The sequence below is a fragment of the Brachycentrus maculatus genome, unplaced genomic scaffold, assembly GCF_059751285.1.
Source record: "Brachycentrus maculatus isolate JH-2025_06_01 unplaced genomic scaffold, ASM5975128v1 h1tg000401l, whole genome shotgun sequence".
Classification (NCBI taxonomy): Eukaryota; Metazoa; Arthropoda; class Insecta; order Trichoptera; family Brachycentridae; genus Brachycentrus; species Brachycentrus maculatus.
This window is the reverse complement of record NW_028281150.1, coordinates 198,848-222,640: the sequence shown is the minus strand read 5'-3', so window position 1 is coordinate 222,640 and position 23,793 is coordinate 198,848. Positions and strand designations below refer to the sequence as shown.

The 23,793-nt window shown below is 32.5% G+C and overlaps 2 protein-coding genes across 3 annotated transcripts in view; both read right to left on the bottom strand.

The window, feature by feature from the left end:
• Window positions 1-9,257: 9,257 nt before the first annotated feature.
• On the bottom strand, window positions 9,258-12,022 carry LOC148302879 (inner nuclear membrane protein Man1-like). The gene is made up of 2 exons (XM_088270907.1): window positions 11,917-12,022; window positions 9,258-11,835 (listed from the first exon to the last, which is right to left on the bottom strand). The coding sequence occupies exon 2, from the start codon at window positions 11,829-11,831 to the stop codon at window positions 9,501-9,503; it is 2,331 nt and encodes a 776-aa protein (XP_088127033.1). The 5' UTR covers window positions 11,832-11,835; window positions 11,917-12,022; the 3' UTR covers window positions 9,258-9,500.
• A 3,262-nt stretch (window positions 12,023-15,284) lies between these two features.
• Window positions 15,285-23,793, bottom strand: part of LOC148302878 (fatty-acid amide hydrolase 2-like) — a 40,682-nt gene continuing 32,173 nt past the window's right edge. For both annotated transcript variants that reach the window (XM_088270906.1, XM_088270905.1), the window contains 8 exons: window positions 23,285-23,502; window positions 22,224-22,335; window positions 20,555-20,733; window positions 19,866-19,988; window positions 19,162-19,263; window positions 17,785-17,952; window positions 16,008-16,190; window positions 15,285-15,669 (listed from right to left, as the gene is read on the bottom strand). In XM_088270906.1, coding sequence (XP_088127032.1) covers window positions 15,568-15,669; window positions 16,008-16,190; window positions 17,785-17,952; window positions 19,162-19,263; window positions 19,866-19,988; window positions 20,555-20,733; window positions 22,224-22,335; window positions 23,285-23,502 — 1,187 coding nt within the window. In that variant the 3' untranslated portion in view covers window positions 15,285-15,567. The remainder of the gene's footprint in view (window positions 15,670-16,007; window positions 16,191-17,784; window positions 17,953-19,161; window positions 19,264-19,865; window positions 19,989-20,554; window positions 20,734-22,223; window positions 22,336-23,284; window positions 23,503-23,793) is intronic.

Here is a 23,793-nt window from a genome sequence, read left to right as displayed (position 1 = left end):
GTGAAATAATAAAATCAAAATAATAAGTAAAATCGCTTTCACCTAGGAAAATTATTAGATTTACATGAACCATTAAGAAATATGAACCAAATTTTTACTTTTCCTTCTGTCAAGATTTTTCTTTTACAATATTCAGTTATTCCAAGAAATTATATTTACAAAGTTATGTTAAATAAGTTTTGTACAGTACATTTCAAAGAATGTATTTATCCATTTTAACATGCATGCTGCCTTTAACTGTGGAGTTATTTATAGCTAAAGTTAGGTTGTAAAATCAGCTGAGAAACGTTCCATACATCCTTCTTAGCTCGCAAATTATACAAATTCCTTCCGCAGTACGCTTGAAAATGCAATATCGTCACAATTGAATGCTTTGGGAATTTAAATCAAGGGCTTTTGTTGTCTGACTTGTGACTTGATGGAAGCGAACTCCTAACCTAACCTAACTTAACCAGCAATGTGATAAGCATATTTGATGCAGAAAACTCCTTCCTCTTGTGGATTGAGGGAAAACAACTTCTAAAACATCGAAAAATCGAATATATATATATATATATATATATATATATATATATATATATATATATATATATATATATATATATATATATATATATATATATATATATATATATATATATATATATATATATATATATATTTATATAAATATATAAATATATATATATATATATATATATATATATATATATATATATATATATATATATATATATATATATATATAATATAAATAAATATATATATATATATATATATATATATATATATATATATATATATATATATATGTTTATATGTGGTCCCGTGGTTAGTGTCGCGGACTCTTAAGTCAGAGTTTCTCGGTTCGAACCCACTCAACCACAATTTGATACCTATTTCTAATATTGAACCGCAAAGGCTCACAGAAATAGTATGAAATTGAAATATTTGTGTAAATAATAAAAACATATATATTTCTCTTTTTAAAAATATACTCATTTATCTTTACAGTCCACGCCAATTTGAGTCAAAAAAGCTTTATACGAGTATCCTACACCATTAAACATGTGCTTTCACAATATTTTGAGTGCGTGTAAATCATTCTTCAAAAGTCCTTGGTTGTACTCAGTTTACTCATCTTTTCACCGTGATTCCAGCCCACATATTATTTTCAGCATGCCAAACTTATCTTGATAATTATAGAATGGAATGTGTATGTGACAACACAATAATAATAAGTCCCGGGATAAGAAAGTACAGAACACATATTGTACATATTATAAATGTGTTGTATACATCTCGCTCACTCCTTTCAACAACGTCATATATTTAAAAAAAACTTGATTTTTTCGGAGATCGTTTTTCAAGTTTAAAAATGTATTAAAAATAACTATCAAGCCACTTATTGAACTTTTTACTGTGCAACAGATCTTTTTAGGTAAAACCTGAATGTTTTTTCTCCATTTGCAAAATATTTAGTATATTTAAAAAAAATGAAACAATACATTTTCTTCAAAATGCAAAAACAATACTTTCTGCCCTGTAGCGGGTAAATATGAAGTTAAAAATGTGCCGCTTTTGCTGGGAAAACATGCACAACTGAAAATTTTTATGACGATTTTTGATATATGACGCTGTTGAAAGGAGTGAGCGATATGTACATATATCTAAGAATAATACGATACAATCTAATCCAAGTTCTTTTGTTTATTAGCGACGATAATGGAGGAATGTGTAACTGACAAGGAGCAGGACGAACGAATGTAATTGTATTAGTCCCAGACCATTAGAATTCTCTACGACTCACGAAATCCTAAGTAGGATTTTAGAACAAAAAAGTCAATTTTATCCTCCGAAAATATTCAAGAGAACTATTTTTTGGATAAGTAAAAAGATCTCTCTATTACAAAAAATGAGCTTGCAGCAACGTACACGTATATATGTGAAATTTCTTTAAAAAAATAATAAGAATAAGGGAAATTTGGTGTGAGAGACAGAGCGAGAGGGTTTTAAAATTACAAAATTTGCAAAAAAAATCTGTTTATTAAATATTTACGTTAACATTTTTTATATGCATATATTTTTTATAAGCTTCCACTCGTTTGCGAGTGATTTTGGCTTTTATGAGTTCACACAAAATAAATCGTAATGATAAATATTTTTTTTGAAAGACATAGAGAAAGGAAATACAAACAATAACATTAATTAAAGAAACTATAAAATAAGTTAATCTTTTTATGTTAATAAAATAATATATCTTAAATATAATATTATTTTTATTGTAATTTTATAAAATTAAAAACAAAGTAAACAATTTCAGCTCAAAGCTGTTTTTTAACTGCTAAATGGACAAATACAGATTTGTGAGCAATGATTTGGACACACTTTTTTTTTTTTTTTTTTGGAATCTGAGCCCACCATCCACCCGCAGCAGTTATAGAGTCCTGAGGGACTCTCTGTCAGCTGCACATAGAGGAAAATCTTCAAAATATTTCTGAAGAAATAAATATTGCTCTATTCAATTAATGAGGGGGGAGGAGGATGTACGGACAGAGGCCGACACTTCGTCCCCACCCCTCGGGATCCCCTCATTACCTCTTTTAATTTTAATAAAATAAAAACAATAAGAACACAACAAAAAAAAAAAAAATAACAATGTTTCCAAGAATAAAAAAAAAAAAAAAAACAGAATACAATTTAAGACGAACACAAACAATGACTTAAAGACTAAAGTAGAGAACTAGTAACTAATATTTAAAAACAAAAAACACCGTTATATACATTAAGAGAAGAAAAAAAAACCATTAATAAAGAAGGACTTCCTGGGTTAACAAAGGCAGAGGATCCAAATACCACCCCCGTAAGGGGAGGACAAAACACAAAAGAACGTGTGCGTTCCGCTCGGAAGGAAGCACAGTCCTGGCCGTATCAGCATCCCACAGGAACAGCAGCCTGTCCCACCAAATCAATCTCACCTAGGCGTCCGCGCATCTGAGGAGTTCCCAACGAGATACCCAAGTCCGGACAAACCGACGGAAGAGTGCAAAATTCGTACTGTTGGCCATCAGATCCACATTCCACGCTGGTCGCATGACCCCTGTCAGACCATTCAGCATCTCATCTCTGGCGTCATCCAATAGCACACAATGCCACAGGATGTGTTCGGCTGATTGATGTTCATCGCCGCAAGCACAGCCCGAAACAGAGGAAAGTCCAAGCTTATAAAGCTTGTCTCTAAACTCCCCGTGACCAGAGACCATTTGTGCAGTATGATGATCAAAAACCAAAATTTGATGACCAAAAACCAAAAACCAAGATTTGGACACACTCAAAATATTATCTCAATCCGGAAGGCTTTGTACTCAAAGGGCTAACAACCCGTCATAGGCTAGTTTAAGTGATCATTTTATACACGCGTAACATTAACTAATCTACTAAATCATGGGTAAATCAAGTCCAGTCTATGACAGGTCGCAAGCTCTGTAAATACCCAGACTTCCATATTATTCCTTATCTATTGTGATATGTCAACTAAGAAAAGGTTAAAAATGCTGTTTCATTATTTTGGAGCAATTTGTAAAAAAAAGTGAAAGAGTTTTTTCATTTTTTATTTATTTTATAGATACATAATTTTTTTCTGTATTACGGCTTTTTGGACACGGCCTGTGTTGAGCCGAAATACTTATACGTTAATATAATTTTTTATTAAATTATTATTATTATTTTTGATTATTAGATAATATACATTACATACAATAGATACAATAACAATTTACAGTATAAAGGTTTTACAATAAAACAATTATACCTGAACTTAAATTAATTCACTTTCTACCTTGTCCCTTCCAACGAGAAGCAACCATCGACGGACACTGTTCTCAAAGACATGATCACTACTGGAATTCTTAATGGTTACGGGCTTAATGGTTCTAATTCATAAACAATATTTCTGAATAAGTATTTTCTTTATTTTCAACGATAATCCATAGTTTTCAGTTAAATTAAAATCTTAAAAGTAGGGCACGGTAGTTCGTTGCTCGTTAGTTCATTTTTCACGGGAAAAATATTTTAAGATTAACCGTTATTACCTAATGGGCAATTAGCGAGATTTCAACTCACTTTTTGTGATGGAAAAGCGAGATTGAATAAGGTGATTAAAAAGGAGTTAGTATGGAATACGTACCTAATGTGTATTTATTATGCAAGCTTACCTTATCTCTGTTCCACTTATGCATCCCCTGTGGTACATAGGTGGATCATTTAATTATTTAGGCAAAATAAAGGAATGGGTAAATTTACAACATTTTGAGTGTATCCAAATACTTGTTCACAAAATCTGGATTATCTCCAATTACAGGAGTTATTTTCATATTATTTTTTGACATCTCATCAAAGATGAAGAAGAATGTGAATTATAAAAATAAATTATCTGGTCAAATTATAAGCTAAATTTATAAATAAATGTATATACTACGTACGGTATGTAAGTATATGCACATAGATATTTAAAAAATAAATCATTATAATCATTTCGTAAAAAAATTAGGGAGGATTAAGGTAAATTTAAATTTTATAATTTTACCTCGTACTTTTTTCAATAACTGTTTTCTATTTAAAACCATATATTTATTTCGAATAAAAACTTCATTTTTAATTAATGTTTTGCATAGTAAATACCACTATTTCTTAAAATCTACTGTGACACGTGTTTCGATGCATTCCGTATCATTCGTATGTGAATGCATCGAAACAAGTGTCACGGTAGATTTTAAGAAATAGTGGTATTTACTAAGTAAAACATTAATTAAAAATGGAAAGATTTCACCACAAGGGTGACTGCCGAATCAATTAATGAAAAAAAACTTCAATTACGTTAAATGTTACCGAAGTTTAAAGAAAATCAAATTGCGATCTATCGTATATTGGGGCTTGTTAACAATTTGTCGTGATTTTCATTTCTTTTTAAGTCTTTCATTTATGTTACATCTTAGGCTAAAATGCCAGGAATATTGTTCTTTTACTTTAACCGTTTGTAACGAGACCCAAGGGATGTTTCAAAAGGCTTCAACAATAATAAAAAGCTAAAATAGCCTCGAGGGTTTGCAACTACAGCACTAGTAGTATTTTACAAGAATTTTCAATTGTATTTTACTTGTCTATAATAAACCTCAAAAACTACCAGTTGGTACAATATAGGTACGAGTACGTATATTACATAATACGTATCGCTCACTCCTTTCAACAACGTCATATATCAAAAATCGTCAAATTTCAGCTGTGCATGTTTTCGGAATGCCCAGAAAATGTACTATGTCTCAGCAAAAGCGGCATATTTTAACTCAATATTTACCCGCTACAGGGCAGAGAGTGGTGTTTTTGTATTTTGAAGAAAATGTATTGTTTAGTTATTTTTTTAAATATACTAAATATTTTTCAAATGGAGAAAAACATTCAGGTTTTACCTAAAAAGATCTGTTTCACAGTGAAAAGTTCAATAAGTGGCTTGATATTTATTTTTAATACATTTGATTATATTCTTAAACTTTAAAAACGATTTCCTGAAAAATCACGGTTTTTTATACATGACGTTATTGAAAGGAGTGAGCGATATGTAGATATAAACTAGTTAAAGCAAATATGAGTGCAATCGGAGTGCTTTAGGCATGTTTTTACTTTAATATTTATGAAATATCACACTGGATGGTACCGGAAGCTCAAAATAAATAACTTTTCCTTTATTGAAATAAAGTATTTAAAGTAAAGTTTGAAGTAAAGTTATTTGTTTTGAGCTTCCGGTACCATCCAGTGTGATATTTCATAAATATAAAAGTAAAAACATTGTATTTTGACTCCTCCTGGAAATTAACGGCGGGATCTTCAGCACGGTAGCCAAACGCGCTAACCACTACACTGCGAAGGTGGACAAACAGGCGAAAATTAAATTAGTAAATAAATTATGTAATCAAAACGTATTACATATAAATATTTGATCTCTGTGTTCGACAATGATTTTTTTTAAATATTTTATTTGTTTAAAACATTTTTTTCAATTAAAAAAGTATTGTTACATTTTCATAAATGAATAAAATAACATGAATATATTCATGTATGTTCACGCTGTTTTCCACAAAGAGAAAATTTGGGAAATTGTAAGGTGGTAGTTTTGATAAATTAGTTTGTTCCTTTCTCATGTTACGATGAACTTTTTTCTCATTGGTGGATAAAGTCCCTCCCCAAGTTTCGATTGGACGAGCAACTTGTTACCCACAGTAATAATTATAATACTTAAATCATTCATTTACAAACTTACCAATCATGATGAAGTTCTTCAGAAAGATTCGGGAAAAGCGGTTAAGAGAAATGGACTGTTCGCAAAAATTTGAAAATCAGTTTCTTGTCAGCCAATATTCACAATTCAAATTCTCTCACGGCGCTAGGATTTAAGGGATGTTGTCAACCCAAAATTCCTTCGTAGACTAACCGGGAAAATCGCGTCCCGGATCTACCAGACGTAACATCCTGTTAAATTTCCTTATTTTCTCGATTTTAGCGCTTCCAAACGGTGGAAGACCCAAATAATATTGAGACATCTAGTGACAATATTTTAAAATAAGTAGATGTTTCAGCGCCTCTGATGGTAATCATAAATGTAACACATCATAGATGTCTCTAAATGATATATTTTTATTTATAGGAATTGAGTAATCTAAAAGAAAGAGCACCAGTACATACTATTCTGCATTTTTCGCATGGAGGTAATTCATTAGATTAAATTATTACTCGGAGAGAAAAGGAATTACATAAGAATGATGTGATATATCGAGGGATGTAAAGTTTTCTCTCTTCTCTGAGAAGAATGATGCGATAGACCATGATCAGGAAGGTACATTGGAGAAATAAAATATAGTTAGGTGCATAGGATTATGAAGAATATCTTATATTTTGTGGAAATAATTTTAATAATATTTACTTTTTTTAAAAATTACATCGAAACTATTTTTATTTATTTGTCTTAGAAATATTACAGACAAAAACGACCTTGATTGTATTTTATTTTCTTAGACAAAGTATTCTGAAATATGATCCAAAATTATATAAAGGACAATTAAATAGTTTCCATTTTTTATCTGTAGAATTGTAACTCATTTTAGAAAATGTTTTGCTGTAATAATGATCTGAATGTTGGTTATTTGAAAAAGCTTTCTTCATATTTATATATTTTTTAATCGGCCTTCGTAATTTAGTGCTTACCACATTTTGCCACTATCTTGGAGGTTCTGGAAATGATGATTATTATCAGGGTTATGTAAAAAAAAGAATTGTTCTAATATTATTTAATATCACTGTGGGCTGGTACGCAAAGCTCAAGACTGATATCCTTGCCTCCACGAAACAAATGATCAATGCATCTATACGATTCAGTGCCCCATGCACATTAAATAACCATCATGTTAAAAGAAGAAATAAAATAAAAATCAGCCAGATATTGATGTTTTATTCAGTAAAAATCAATCATTACATTAAACAGAATGCCAAAAACAAAAGTATAGTGTTACCAAATTTTTCTTATTTCTAATTATTAGTAACCTGAAAGACATTATTATAACTGTTAATAAATTAGTTAAAAAAAACTTAAATAGGTACATACACAATATTAGTTATTAAAAATTGTGAGGCATATGAAAAGAACTAAATGCATTTTTGTATCACAAATTTATTTGTCAAATCTCAAAGTTTAACAAGACAATAACATTTTATTAAACTTACCAACTTCTGATAGCAAAAATACTTCTTCAAATATCAATTTCATTAACAGTAAGGTACAAAAACAGACAATTGAAACTTAATATTATAAAAGCAAAAAATATATAATTAATTTAATTATTGCTAAGTTTAAAAATCGTTATTCTGAGAACGCAATTAATTTTTTACAGAATTGTAAAAAAATAATTGACATGCCTAAAGTTGGAAGACCTCTACATTGTACAAAAAAATATAAAATCTTCTACTTCAGTTATTTATTAGCTATTTTGTCTTTATATGAAATTCATTCTTTAGTAGAAGAAATGAACTTTCAACTTGTAAACAAAACTACAAATTATGCATCAGAGTAAAACAAGCATAGACATTAGTCACTTTACATAAACTTTCACAACATTATGTTCACTCATTTTCAAAACCATTATGTCGGTCATTGTTAGCAATCCAGAGGTCGTCCCAACACTACGGAGTCATTTGAATGACTAACAATGACTCAGTTGTGTTTATAAAATGTAATACACCCATATCTCGCTATACGGCCGCTCTTTATACCGCATTACGCTATAACGGCCCTCTTTAATTAAGGCACTTTTTCGCTTTACGGCCTAAAATGTTACGCTATAACAGCAAAAAAACTTTTTTTTAATGTCGATATATAACATCTACATGTTGCCAAACACTGAAGAACGAAATAGACAAGGCAAGACAAACAACGTTGGAAGTGAAAAATGATGACGACAGTGATCTGCAGGTTACCATTTCATTGTCTTTAGATTAAAGCCATTTAAAAAAATAATTGTATGTATACAAACATTTTATGTAACATAAAGTTGTTTCATTTATGTTTATAAATTATTTTCAGAGTTATTATTTAATGTACAAATGTATGTACTTGTTATGTATGTATTTCTTATTTAAATGAAATAAAAGATAAAATGCATTTTGAATGATAAACCATGTTACATATTTAACAAACTTGCAACCGATACCATTGAATTTGCATTAGAATAATTGATTCTTTAAATGGCTTTTCGCTTTGCGGCCAAGTTTCGTGCAACGCATCTAGCCTGTAAAGCAATGTATGGGTGTACATTTCCTTCTGAGGTGAACAAACGTAAAAATGTCTAACAAGATATGCAATTTTGTCAGTCAAAACATAAAAGGTATAGATTACAGGACTTAGAACAAATAATTTAATGTATAAGTGATTATCTACAAGATGAATGTCACATTAACAAACAAAAGGTACGGCAAACAGACGTTGCTTCTTGGTATTGTAAATAAGGTATTGTCTCCAACTACAACCATCCAGGCGGTGTACAGCAGGCAATGTTCATTCCGGGTGAATGAATTGAACATTGCCACGCAGTTATGTGCGAGTTTTACTAAAATTATTTTCTTACCTATTTGTTAAAAAAAAAATACAAAATTACATATTTAATAATGAGATTAAAAGTTATTAAAAAGAATAGTGTAAGAAAAAAACAAAAAATTAACTGTTTATTATTATTTACTCACTGATAAAGATTCAAATATAAATCTATTAACTGATTATTGTATAACAGTGTTAAATTATGAACCAACCAACTGATTTCAGTGTAAAAGAATAAGTACTGCACTAGAACCTTTCAACGAATCCAGGCGCCGAATAGTCCATCGTATAAGATTGTTTCAGACATTATTTATATAACACTATATAAAAATGAAAAGTTGAAGATGGCGTGGGAACACGGAGCCTACTGCCCGGACAGCTTGAGGTAGGGGCCGGTGGAGGGGGAGGCGGGGAAGTGGTCCATGTAACGCTCCAGGCGCAGGTACTTGACGGTGATGAGGTTGCCCTCGTACCACCAGCCGTGCAGGCTCTGGTACACGATGCCCGCGTCGGCCGGCGTGGCGCACTTGACGTACACGCAGCAGGTGGCGCGGTCGATGTCCATGTGCAGGATCCGGCACTGCGGCCCGCACTTCTCCAGGATGGCGTCGCGGATCACGCCCTTCAGCTCCGGGTTCTTGTCGTTCTTGTCCACCATGTGCCGGATCTTGAGGCACGGCGTGGGCGACACGGTCAGGTTGTTGACGGAGCCCTCCTGCGTCTCGAAGGCCTGGCCCTGCCACGAGCGCGCGCGCGCCGAGCGCGGGGAGCCCTGCGGCGACACCCAGCGCATCGTGCGGTACTCCTCCCCGCCCACGCTCTCCACTTCGAACCGGACGCGGCTCTCGTTCTTCTCCAGAAACTGCACGGCCGCGTCCCACACGCGCGCCATCTTCTCGCGGTTCTGGGGGGCGATCAGCATGTCGCGCACGTGGCTGATGGGCATGCACCGCCCCGCCGGGTCCGCCGTCTCTTCCGCATTTTCCTGGGAAATGACGTCTATGATTTGTTCCACCATAGAGTAAATTAGGTCCTTCCTCCGTTTAGTGTGGTCGGCGTAAGCTCGGACGGCCTTGTGCAGCAGGAAGGCGATGGATCCCGCCGAGGCGAGCGCCACGAGCGCCGCCAGCGTATAGTACATGAGGCGGGTCACGGAGCACCTCCAGGGGATGGAGGGCTGCAACATGGCCAGTGCGTCGCGCCCCTTCTCTCGGATGGCCACCACACTCTCCATGCTATTGAGAGTCGCAAATTCTTCTTTCTTGTAAGGATCAATACTCAGAATCGATATGCCCCATTTGGGATTGCTGAGTACAAGTACGTGGAGGTTGTGAAGATCTTCTTTGATCTGCTTTTCGTGCGCGTTCTTGTGGTCGGCTTCTACGAATCTGACGATGTCCGAGCTGGTCATGTAGATTGTTTCGTCGGTATCTCCGCAGCCGACAGCCACCGCGCGGGAAGAGAGGGCGGGATGGATGATGCGCAGCAGATCGAGGGCTTTGGGGACGTCTTCCTTGTTGACGCACGTTTCCGATTCCTTCCAACCGATTTCGCCGGGTCGACACAGAGGCTGAATAACATTTTTATCTTCTATATGCAACGTCGCCTCGCCCTTCATCCCCAAATATAAAAAAGCGACCCCGAGAAAAAACAGAAGGCCGATGCCGACTATAGCGAAAGACACGAGATTATTTTTCAGCGCGTTCTTTTCTCCCGCGGTCTTGAAATCCGGAGCGTAGTCACTGCGAGACTTATAGGCTGAAGATTTGTAGAATGGGTATTTCCCTCCGGTGTTGTTGCTGCCATTGGCTCCGTCGGCATCCCGGTGCGGAGTGCGGGACACGGTCTTCAGAGTGGACAGGCGCCGGGTGAAGCTGCTCAGGTACGGACTGTCCACCACCTCCTCGGAGACCGCGCTCGGGACGTAGCTGGACTTGTACGAAGAGTTGAAGGAGGGCCGGTCTCCCAGACCGTAGCCGCTCGTGAGGGAACTCCTGTCGCCGTAAGTCTGCGACAAGCCGAGACGAGATCGGATGGAGTTGAGGTCGGAAGACGAAGTGTAGGAGGAATACGAAGTTGCCGGGGGACCGATGACGGTCTCGCTCCTAGTAGAAGCGGAGGGAAGAGTGCTCGATATGTAGTCGCTTCGATTTGAAAGGCTCTTGTACGTAGGACTCTTGTAAGTGGTGGAAGTCGTTTTCACTAAATCAACGTCGCTGTCTGAACCGGTTTCGTACTCGTCGTGGTCTACTAAGGATGGTTTGTAAGTTCTGGTTATTCGCCGAGTGGTGACCGTTTTAACTTCCTCGTGAGTCTTGATAGGCTCGGTCTCGGACTCTGAATCTTTATCGTTTTCGATATCCATTTTAGCGGGAGAATCCGACTTTTTGGGAGTCGACTTCCGTAACTTGCTCGTGACGGGGGGTAACATGGCGCCGCCGGTCGTGGCGCGACGGTTTTTACTTTTCTCCTTGGTTTTACTGACGTCCATATCGGAATCTTCCCCGCTCGAATATTTCGCGAGGGAACGACGACTGTCCGCGGCCTTTCCCTCGCCTTTGCTCTCCATGACCATTTTTAATTTCTTGGCCATGAGATTCCTAGTGGACGCGGTGATGGGCATGACTGGAAGTCCGTACTCGGCCAGCTTCGTCCTCAACTCGGCGGCTGTCATGCTATCCACGAGATCAGCCATTGTGCTGAAAATAAAATGACGAGTTATTTAGCCATCTTTCGATTATTTTCGAAATGTCAAATCGAACTATGAGTAAAATACTTACGGATACGAAACGTCCCGTAACTTATAAACAATAAAATAACCGAAACAAAACCATGAAACTAAACAAAATACTTCTGGCGGCACTCACACAACGCCGGAAAAACGTTAGAAATTGCCATGGAAAATAAGCACAAGCGACATGTCGCAAACTTAACGACTGGAATGAATTCAGTCACAAATAAATCACAAAGTAGGTACGTACCAAAATAAAATATTTTGTAAGTAGGTACTGTGTATTTCAGAATCGAAATTGAATGGGAAATTTTGTTTTACACCAGGTGTTCTAGTTCTAAGTGTATAAATGTGTAATTTTTTTATATTGTACCGTTTTGATATTTTTATAATAATGTAATAATAAGTATTGAAGACGCGAATTACCTACTAGATAAAAATAAATATTTTTAAATGTCCCAGTGCCGACAAAATTTTATCTCAGTCAATACATTATGTTTAGGTTTACTCGTCATTTTTACGGCATACACATTGTGACATCACGCCACCATTTAAGGGCACAAATAATAAATTAACTTACTATTTTGACAGATATAAGGCTTTGTAACCCCCGAAAATCATAAACGAACCGGACGGATTGCAATTTCTTCGTGCGTGTGTTGCAATTTGTTCGTGTGTGTGGATTCAACCATTGGAATCATGTTCGGACCTTTACCATTGTGCTCAACACTATTAAAATTAGACAACAAGGTGTTGCCATTTGCCATTTAGCAAAGACGCATTTGATTTAAATTATTTTTGAAATTATTTTCTAATAAAAATCGGTTGGCTACACACATTTTTTTCAAACCAAAAAAAAACAATAATTTTAGAATAATTATATTCTAAAATTATTCTACAATTATTTCTTGCTACTTAAACCTATTACACACACCTTGCGAATACAAGGCATCGTACATTTGTAGTTTTTATATCATTTTGTTGTTGTTATCTACTTACTCAACTGTCACTTGAAGTTGGTAACACTGAATTATTTATACTGTAATGTTGGGATAATTTCAACTCTGGGCCAGTGTGGAGGGGTAAAGATTAATTAAAAATTTGAGGCCAGCATTCGGTAAAACCGTTAAAAATTGATAAAACCATCATTCTTTTATTTCTTATTCTTATCCATTTATTTAAGTGAAAAATAAAAATCATTTATTTACATTTGGTACAGCGCTTTAGAAGGCTGAGAGATATGTATATGATGTAATTATTTAAAAGCCAAGGTCTGTTCAGTCTGATGATGTCGGTTACGACGAAACCCGATCATTGGTCAAATAAAATTCATGTGGAAAAACTATAAAGTTGTTATTTTATTCTATAAAATGCAGTTTCACCAAGAAACGTCAGTAAACTTAAATCTAATAAAAAGCCAAGGTTTTTTTTATTTTAAAAATGTTTATTTATTTTACTTGCATAGAAATTTATAAAGAGGTATATTTATCCTACAATGTTTTTTTGTACTCAATAAATTGAGTTTGAAATAATGTTTCTTCACAATGGTTTTGCATCTCAAAATCATGTTTTCGGTCTATCCCCGCAAATACCCGATATTTCAGTGTCATGGAGAGTATACAGGTACTTCTTTATTTTTATTTTTATTATTTACATTTCTTTAAGATACAAACATACATTTTTTACATAACAAACATTTTTTTTTCGATTTCCTGGTCCTGATGTGTTCCATTTAAGCGGAATCTTTATTTGAAATTATATCTACGTAATACCACATACAATTCACATATTACATATATTACAAAAACAGTTGTAAGGAAGTTGCAATAGAAAATTGCTATTGATATCGAAACAAATTTTAATTTTTGATAAATTAAATGTAGTTATAAAATATTAAGCCTTTAAAATGGAGGTCATTGGAATAGTCATAATATTATATATTGTAAGTACAACATTAAAGAAATTGTACAATATTTTTTTAGTTTAATTTAATTGACATTGTAGATATTTTAATCTTAATATAGCATATGTAATAATATTTTCCCTTAAATTCATTTTATATTAATGAATGATGTAAAAAATATCTTAACAAAACAAATTTAAAAACTTTACAATATGATCAACAAAACGTAGGAAAATAAACTGAGATCCATTTTGAATTTCAATTAATTGTATAAACTGAATGTATAAATGATGCACAAATTTGAGCTTTATTTTTTTCATTTTTGAAAACACAGTAAGAATATTAAAATAAAATAAACAAATGAAAAGGCGACGGACAATTACATCAAATAAATAATATTAATCTTTTATTATATAATAACTAAAATGTGTAATAAATATTTTAATTTTATTATACCTAATAAATTGAGAATCAATAAATGTGTGTACATAGATGCATAGACTTGAAAATATTTCAACCTCATTTGTAATGATATTTAAAAATTACAAAACTTCTAGAAATATCTATCATGATTTATTTGCACACATAACAATTTTGCTGTTTCATAAAACGTAGCTAAAGGTAACTGAAATAAAAACTGCAGATAAATAATATTTATCGTAAGAAATTCCTGTCCATATAAAGTAAAGACCTCAGTTATTGGCATTTTAAACAGATTGGTTCAGCCAATATTGATTAACAACCAAACCATTCATATTTTTTATTTGGATGGATATATGTATTTTTTTCAAATCAGTTCCAAAAACAGAGTACATTTGCTAGATGAAAATTGTTAAATCTCAACTAGCTGAAACATTTATATAAAATATGGTCATTCATATAGTCAATATTTTATGGTATAAGATGGGACAGGCGAAATTTCCACGTGTGTAATATCGGATAATAATTCCATATTAAAGCAGTGGTGCCAATAACATTAATGTGATTTTAAGAACTTTTATTTTCAATAGCAATTTAATTTTAATAGCTAAAAAAATATTAACATACAGAAGTTAATGTTTCAAGAATAAATAAAAAATAAAGAGAGTGTGCGAAGCTTAGTATTCATTTATTTCTTTTTATGTCTTATATTATTCTGAGATTATCGATTTGGAGTTGTGCATATTTATTATTATTATTTGGTAATAAGCAGACTGGCTAAACTGGTATCCCTATACTTTGCACACAATTTTTAATCTGTCATGTCATTTCTTAAAAATAATACATATATTAATTTAATTTTTTAACTGGTCAACTGTATTTGCCGATATTGTTATTTTGTTTTAACGACGATAACTTGAAAGCAAAACAAAGCCAATTGATTTAGTAATTACCATATTTAAAGATATTTTTCAAAATCCACATCTTGATATTTTCGGTTACGCTATTTGTTACTCTTTGTAGTTACTTAACGCCCGCAAACATTTAGGGTAGGAAAAATTATTATAATATGACTTAAATCAAAGCAGGAATACTTGTTGATGAAGTAACCATTTATTCATTTAAAAAAAAATATATAGAATTTTTGAGTCTTATTAAATTAAAAACATACCTAGATACGCATCTAGTTTTGAAAAATATGTATTTAATCCTATGACTTTCAGAAGAAACAACTCATCCATTTGTCATTTTAAAAATAAAAATTGTGAAATTTATTATCCGATAATCTAATGGCAACAATTTATTAGTCTGTATATTTTATAATAATTCTTCACATATTGGCATATTAATATACATATATAATATATAAATTAGAAGTTATGTTATGACTTCAAACGGAGGAATCCATCCTCCAAACCCTTTTTCTAATTCTCTGGCAACAGCGATACAAAGTCTGTCTCGATTTGGTGCTCCAACAATCTGTAATAATAGGTGAATAAAATATTACTTCAAAATTAAGTGAATTGCAAACAAAACTCATGTATTATAAAAAAATAATATAAAAAATTATATAAAATATTACTTCAAAATTAAGTGAATTGCAAACAAAACTCATGTATGTACAAACAAAACTCATGTGTACTCAACAAAACTCATTTTGTTAATGATGAGTGTTTTTAATTTAATATTTATTTTACACCCGTTTATAGTTTTTCTGTATTACAATCTACTGAGGGTGCATATATTATTATAACGCTATATCTCTCCAAAAAAGAGACAAATTTTATAAATAAATAAGTAAAATATTGTCAATTTACCTGCATTCCAATTGGCAATCCTTTAGAATTCAATCCCAGTGGAACATGAGTGGATGGTAACCCCAATGTGTTGAATATCATCGTATATAATATACCAGGTGCTTTGGTGTACACCTGGTTATGTTGGAAAGCAGCTTGCGGAAATGTTGGAAAGAGAAACACACCATTTGTTCCGAGGGTCTCCTGATTATAAAAAAAGATAGTGAAATTCATTATTTACTACCAGCTAGAAATATTTATAATAATTTTAGATACTTATATGTAATTATTTTTTTTTATCAATCTACAGGCAAAATTTCAGAATGACACAAGAGAAATAAACGCATAATAAAGTAAGGTATTCTTGATGGATAGTACTTGTGAGGTCTATACGCACTGCACCGATAGTACGTGTGTGGGTAGGTTTTTATTAAATTAGACACATGGAGTGACACATTTAAAAACACGCCTGTCTCAGAAGAGCTATTTCAGAAATTGAATGAAAAATGGATATGTGAAGTCCTAAATCATGGATGTAGGTCACATTAATTTTTAAAGCAATGTTTATTTATTTATATATTTAAAATATCTCACAAATGATATATTTTGACATAATGATTAAAATTCTTTAGAAACATGACCAATGTTTTTTTAATGAATATTTATTAGTATGACAAAAGATTTTTTTTTGAGTAACAAACAATTCAAAGAAATGTGGAAAATAAAACAGGGTGAAGAATTATTTCCGATAGGGTAAATCAAACCATTTATAGTTTAAAAAATAAAAAAAAACAAGGAAATATACTTTCAAAATGTTAGTATATAATCATGTACCAAGATATTAGTCTACCGGTTTAGAGACGTACAGTGCATGTTGTTTTGCAAACCTTAGTACATACAAGTTGGTCCTCAGGTTAACCAACAACGCATGTGATTAATACTTTGTGTAGTTATAAGTATGTGAATAGTGCTATGGTAGTGATGTGCAGTATTGTTTGCATGCTGGTGTCTTCATTGTCCTGACCAAAAAACGGGTACATCTCGAAACCGGTAGGGCGTTTGTTCACTACACGGATTACACGGAATGTTACTGTCCGGCACGTCAGTTAGCGTTTTAAAATGACGATTGGCTTGAATTGGCATGTGCTTTTGGCCATATTTTTTTGGATCGGTGCTCTTGATCGGTGCATGAACGCGTTGCGCATAAATTAGATCACGCTAAACTGTCATAGTCGCTTTCATTTTTCACCGGACTGCCAGACGGTCTAATTCCGGGTAGTGGACCATCGCCCATAGACTGAAAATCTTGACGGGTCATATATCGCTCACTCCTTTCAAGAACGTCATAAATCAAAAATCGTCGATTTTCAGTTGTGCATGTTTTCGGAATGCCCAGATAATGTACTATATCCCAGCAAAAGTGGCATATTTTTTACTTAATATTTACCCGCTACAGGGCAGAAAGTGTTGTTTTTGCATTTTGAAGAAAATGTATTGTTTAATATTTTTTTAAAATATACTAAATATTTTTCAAATGGAGAAAACACCTTCAGGTTTTACCTAAAAAGATCTGTTGCACAGTAAACAGTTCAATAAGTGTCTTGATATTTATTTTTAATACATTGTATTATATTTTTAAACCTTAAAGACGTTCTCCTGAAAAATCAAGTATTTTGATTTATGACGTTCTTGAAAGGAGTGAGCAATATGTAATACGATGAATAACATTTTGTAAAAATGACTGGCCACATAGAAGTAAATGCTATAAATATCAAAAAAATGTTAAGAATATACTTACAATTAATTTCTTCTTAAGACGACCCGCCTGTTCTATGTAATAGCTGTTAGCTGAACTAGGAATAAATATTCTCGTATCTTCAATTAAGTAGAATCCAAGACTAACTAATGAATACTGTCCAACTCCAAGAATTGCTTTCAATATTTCAAGGTATAAATTTTTCTTTTTCTATAAAAAAAAAAAACAAAAATTGTTAGTGTGCTATTGTAAAAACATACAAGATTAGATCATAAAATTACGCTTTTTCCTATCTCGTTTTGTAAGTATGTACAGGGTATTTTAGGCATCTTATTTCATTTTTTTGATGAAAATAATAAGAAAAATAGTACTTACGAGAGTAAAAAAAGCACCATTTTTTAATAATTCGTATTTTGTAGTTAATGATTGAAAATCATAATAAAATTTATTTTCCATTCATGTAGAAATGGGAATTCAGCATTGATTAAATGTGTAAAAATAGTTTTAAAAAACTCAAGAGAGTAAAAAATGTTAAAAAGGTTATAGGAAGTTAAAATTAAAATTATTGTAAAAGAGCACTCATTTGTTTTTTATCATGTATTTCTTAATTTAAAAAAAAAAAAAAAAACAACGACTAATATAGCCGTACAAAACATGCATATATGTATAATGTTTTGTCTTCTTCTTGCTGACTGTTATCCCCATACAATGGGGCATAGGGTACTGCATCATACCGATACAGTGTTATCTTGATTGCTAATTACATAAAGGCATGTAATTAATGATTCTACACTTCAGTTACCAGTCCAGGGTGATATTAACACGTTGCCTGCCACGGCGATTTTCAGAATTCTGGTCTAAAAAGCCAATTCTTTAAAAAAATCTTTTGCTTCTTGATTTTGAATAATTTTTGAATAACTATATTTTTTGTCCATTTATTAATATATTTTCTGTTCATGTAAGCCAGCATTGATTTTTTGTTCTCTTCCCAGAAGACATCTATCCATATTAGCACTGATATACTATCGATTTTATCATGCACGAATAAAGCAAGTAAATACAGTACGAGATAACTCGCAGTCGGCGTTCTAAACTAAATAGCGCAATCTACGAGTTATCTCGTAGTTAGCAGTCAACGTGTTAAATGAAAAAACAAAACTATTTATATTAATCCCCCTTGGAATCGAACCTGGACCTCAAACATGGTAATTAAATTAACCAACCACTACACCACATTATAACACTTAATTTAATTTAAATTTAATAAGATTACATTAGATTTATTATAAAACATTTCTTATGTTTGATTTTCTCTGCTTCTATTATTATTACATTAGATTATTCTTTGATAAAACATGCTTACATTACAAAATAATAAACAAATAATTCAGTAATAAAAAATAATGATTTGAAACAAACCTTAGGATCATTCTCATCTTTAAGTAGGTTTGGAATATCCGTCATTGAGAACATAACTGATATTGACATTTCTACGGAATTCATAAACTCTTCAATATTTATCTGAAACAGATGAATTGCAAAATAAAAAAAGATAATCCACAGTATTTTTAATATGCTTAAATATTCATTCACATAGATGTGAAACTCTCAAATGTTAACCTTTCCATGAGTACAATAATTGATGTCCGACTGTCTCTGGATAGTGGTTTTTTTTACATTAAATATGTAATTTTTCAAAATAAAATCTTTGTATTTATTATGAAGATAGAAATTATGTAAAAATAATTTAAATAAAAAATAAAGCTCCCCATCTCTAGGTTTTATTTTATAACAAAGTTAAATACAAATATCCACAGATGTCATTACAATACAAATTACATCATACCAACTGACAGATAGACTTCGACGTTCATTAACGTTGAAACTCCTTTGAGGAAAATTCGCACCAACGTTCATTTACGTCCATACTCCCGGAAAGGTTAATGAAGGATTTATACTGACTAATTCCAAATAAAGATATCACGTATGAAGTTTATTTTACAGGCTATATATATTACCAGATTTATCATTTAATTTCTTGGAAATTCACAAAATACAAACATCGATGTACAAATGATTGGAATAAAATATTTGATAATGTAATTTGAAGTAACAATATTTACCTTCTGAATGTCAGCAGAAAATTTATTCTTCAGAAACATTGTAGAATTGACCATGGCTAGCTGTATACTATCCTCAACATTTCCCATACTCATAGAATCGGAACACTTCAACATGTATTTTACCTGTAATATGAGGAGTATAGTTAATGTTGAACGCTATCCATTTTTAATGTTCAAAAACAATTGGTGACATTATTGTTATAACATGATTATGATGGTAAAATAGATGATTGCTTTATTGAGTGATACATCAGCAATGCAATCGCAAGTGGATGATGTTCTTTATATGATTGAACGTGGAGCAAGCGTGATTTTAGAGCATGCAAAATGAATAACTAAATTGGTTTAATTCATGTAAAACATGAGGATTTGGAGCTTTTTTTTAAATCAAAAGAATTATTATTAAAAACAACAGAAAAAACAAATTTAATTTTTAACTTCACACATAGAAAAATATTACATTGACGGGCTTATTGCTAAGAAGCAATATCTTTCAATGAAAACTATGACATTACATAGGTTGATGATATTCAGATATTGCAATGAGATCTGAAACATGGGGACTGCCAACATATGACATAATAATCTAGAAACATGATATTAGCACACAAGCTGTCTAGAAAATCTGAGAAATTTAACAAAAAAGAGACTACAGTAAAGCATATCAATACTATTTGATATTAAAGGACCTTCAAGTTATTCAGATCAATAATTTCATCCGGATTGATGAGTTTTGCATTATTTCCAGCCATTGCAATCAACATAGGCTCCAAATCTTCAGCGTATCGGGTGAGAGGCCCCAGAACTAAGAACTTGTAGAAATTCTCGTCGGAAGATGAAGGGAAATGACCAGAAATGGACACAACACCTAGAACAAAAAAAAATAAGGTTATTTATTTGATGTTTCAATAGTGTATCAACTTGAGATAAAATATCTATCGTTTTTATATAAAACAAGATGGGTCAAAACAAGTCTAAGGGTGTTTGTGCACTACACGGAATTTTACCGTCTGGCACTTCAGTTAGCATGATAAAACGGATGACTGGTTTTGATTGGCTTGTGCTTTTGTCTTTCTTTCTTCTGGTGCGCGTAAATTTGATCATCCTAAACTGTCATAGTAGCTTTTATTTTTCAAAACCGGACTGTCGGACGGTAAAATTCTGTGTAGTGCACAAGCGCTCTAAGCATCCCGGGGCTCACAACCTGGTAATTCATAAACTTTTATGATCATTTTATAAACTTGTGTAACATTCACAATGGTGAATTGCTGAATATCCATATTGCATTAATTTTTGAAAGAATATGTTGGTGGATTCCTTTCACATACTAGTTCTTATGTGATAGATTTAGAAGTAAATTCATCCTTATATACTTACTTATAAAAAGCAGTGATATAACGAATCATCAACTGATTGAAGTACTAATTTTCTTAAAATAAAAACAAATGACTAGCATGCATTATTTTTTGACATCTCATCAAAGATGAAGAAGAATATGGAAGTCTGGGCATTTACGGGGCTTACGACTGTCATAGGCTGGTTTAAGTGATCACTTTACACACGTGTAACATTCACCAATTCTACCCATTATTGACAACCACACTACTCAAATTCTTGGAAGTTCTATATATATGAACCAATTTAGAAACCTTGTTCATGAATCACTAAAACTTCACTAGAGACATCTATTGGTGAGATGTAAAGAAGCTTTTTATTAAGCAGAAACTCTTATATTAGTATGTGAGATCCGAATCCCGGATTATAATCACACACATGAGAAACGCCAGAAAATACCATTTTCATTTTTATTATTAATTTTTATTATAAGTAAATGCCCAGACTTCCATATTCTTCTTCATCTTTGATGAGATGTCAAAAAATAATATGAAAATAACTCCTGTAATTGGAGATAATCCAGATTTTGTGAACAAGTATTTGGACACACTCAAAATGTTGTACTAGCATGCATCACAAGACATAAAAATTATGAAATACAGTTATCGGATAATTATTGTTTATAATTTGTTAAACTACCTACTTAAACCATTTTGTTAGTAACAATTTAGTAATACGAACAATACTGCCTTTATATTCAATGCTACTGCCAATAAATGATATAAATTTACTGTCAAATTATATTAGTTTAATACAAACCTTATAATATTAGTTTAATGCCACGTGAGATTTCTCCTAGACTCAGATATCTTTTTATATCAAGACTCAAATATATAAAAGCCCTTTTGAAAACAATATGAAAATGGTAAGGCAACAAAATCTTGCACACTTATTGATTTAAAAAAAAAAACATATTATTCAATAAATATGATATGTTATAATGATAAAAGAAAGGTGCCTTACCTGGTGAGGGTTTGTGGCCAAAGATTCCACTAAACATAGCCGGAACTCTGATGGAACCAGCTACATCCGATGCTATCCCAAATACTGACGCTCCACTGCTTATTAAGGCTGCCTTAAATTAGACAACAGCAAAAATGACAATCAAGAAATGAACATGTTACTAGGTATTATACTAAATCTTAATTTGGAAAGCTCGTAATTAACTATCTAGTAAAACTGAGTTAGTTTTTAGTTTAAAAAAAAGTATTTCTAAATGACAAAATGTAACATTGATTCCCTTTCCTCTCTACATACTCAAGATGGAGCAGTGTTCATTTAGGTACACAACCAGTGTGGTCTGAAACTTTGGTCGTGTGCTTATGCCATATCAGCATCTGAATGTTAATTTCATAATATTTACTTATATTATGTGGCTGTATCCTATAAATATGTTCTACAATTCATTTTTAACCCAATAGAAAACCCTAACATTCGTAAAATGTATCATCCAAATGTCAACCGATGATTTCTGTAATTTTTGTATCACATTGTAATAGATATTCTTTCTAATATAAGTCAGGAATTTAGTTAAGTAATAAATTAACCCTTTGAACGCGTTAAGCAAAAAATAAAAACTGATTTGAAAAATGCAAATTTTCCATAAAAAATAAAATATTTTATAAAACTCCTTTTATTTCCTTTTATTCGTTTTAGCCATTAATTGTTTAAGCTTTTACAAGCCACTATAGCACCAGGCACCAGGCCTATAGCACCGAGCACCAGGACTATAGTCAATTTGCGCGTCCAAAATAAATCACCAAAGACCAAATAGGAGATAGTCAATTTAAACTAAAGGTAGATACAAATACAAATTGATGATTTTGATAAATAAATGTAACATTCATCAGCTGGACATTGTCATCGTATTAAAAGATGTTTCTGATTTTGTGGTTTAGTAGATGGGTCCTGAGTGATGATAATTTACTAAAGAAAATTATTTTTAAAGATAAATTTATAGACTGCAGACGATGGTCCGAAAAAAATTATAGCCTGGTTTAGATTATTGGCAATAGTGTACTTACTTCTCCACCAGAAGAGCCTCCCGGGGTGTGGTGGAGGTTGTAAGGATTCCTGGTGATGCCAGTCACGAGGTTATTAGTCTCCCAACTCAGACAGTACTCCGGGGTAGTGCTGACCAGCAGTGGAATGACTCCCGAGGCCTTGAGACAGCTGACGGCTTGACCATCTCGCAAGGCCTTGATGTTAGTACGCGGCAGGGAGCCTCCGCAAAGAGACAGACCTAGAATGTTAAAGAACAAAATATATAATGCAATTCTTCTTCTATCTTTATCCAAGATGAATACAGATACTAGCCCGAGAAGAAATATATAAGTGAAAATTTATATTTGACCCTTTTAATGCCGGAAGGTATTAATATGGCCGAGCCCAGCGAGCTGTGATTTTTTCAACAAAAATGTGAAAGCTTTTAGGAAGATGACTGTAACTTTGATAATATTGGTAAATTGTAATATTTTAGTATTTCTTCATTTTTCTAATAGATGTCTCTATATATTCTAATTAATATATATTG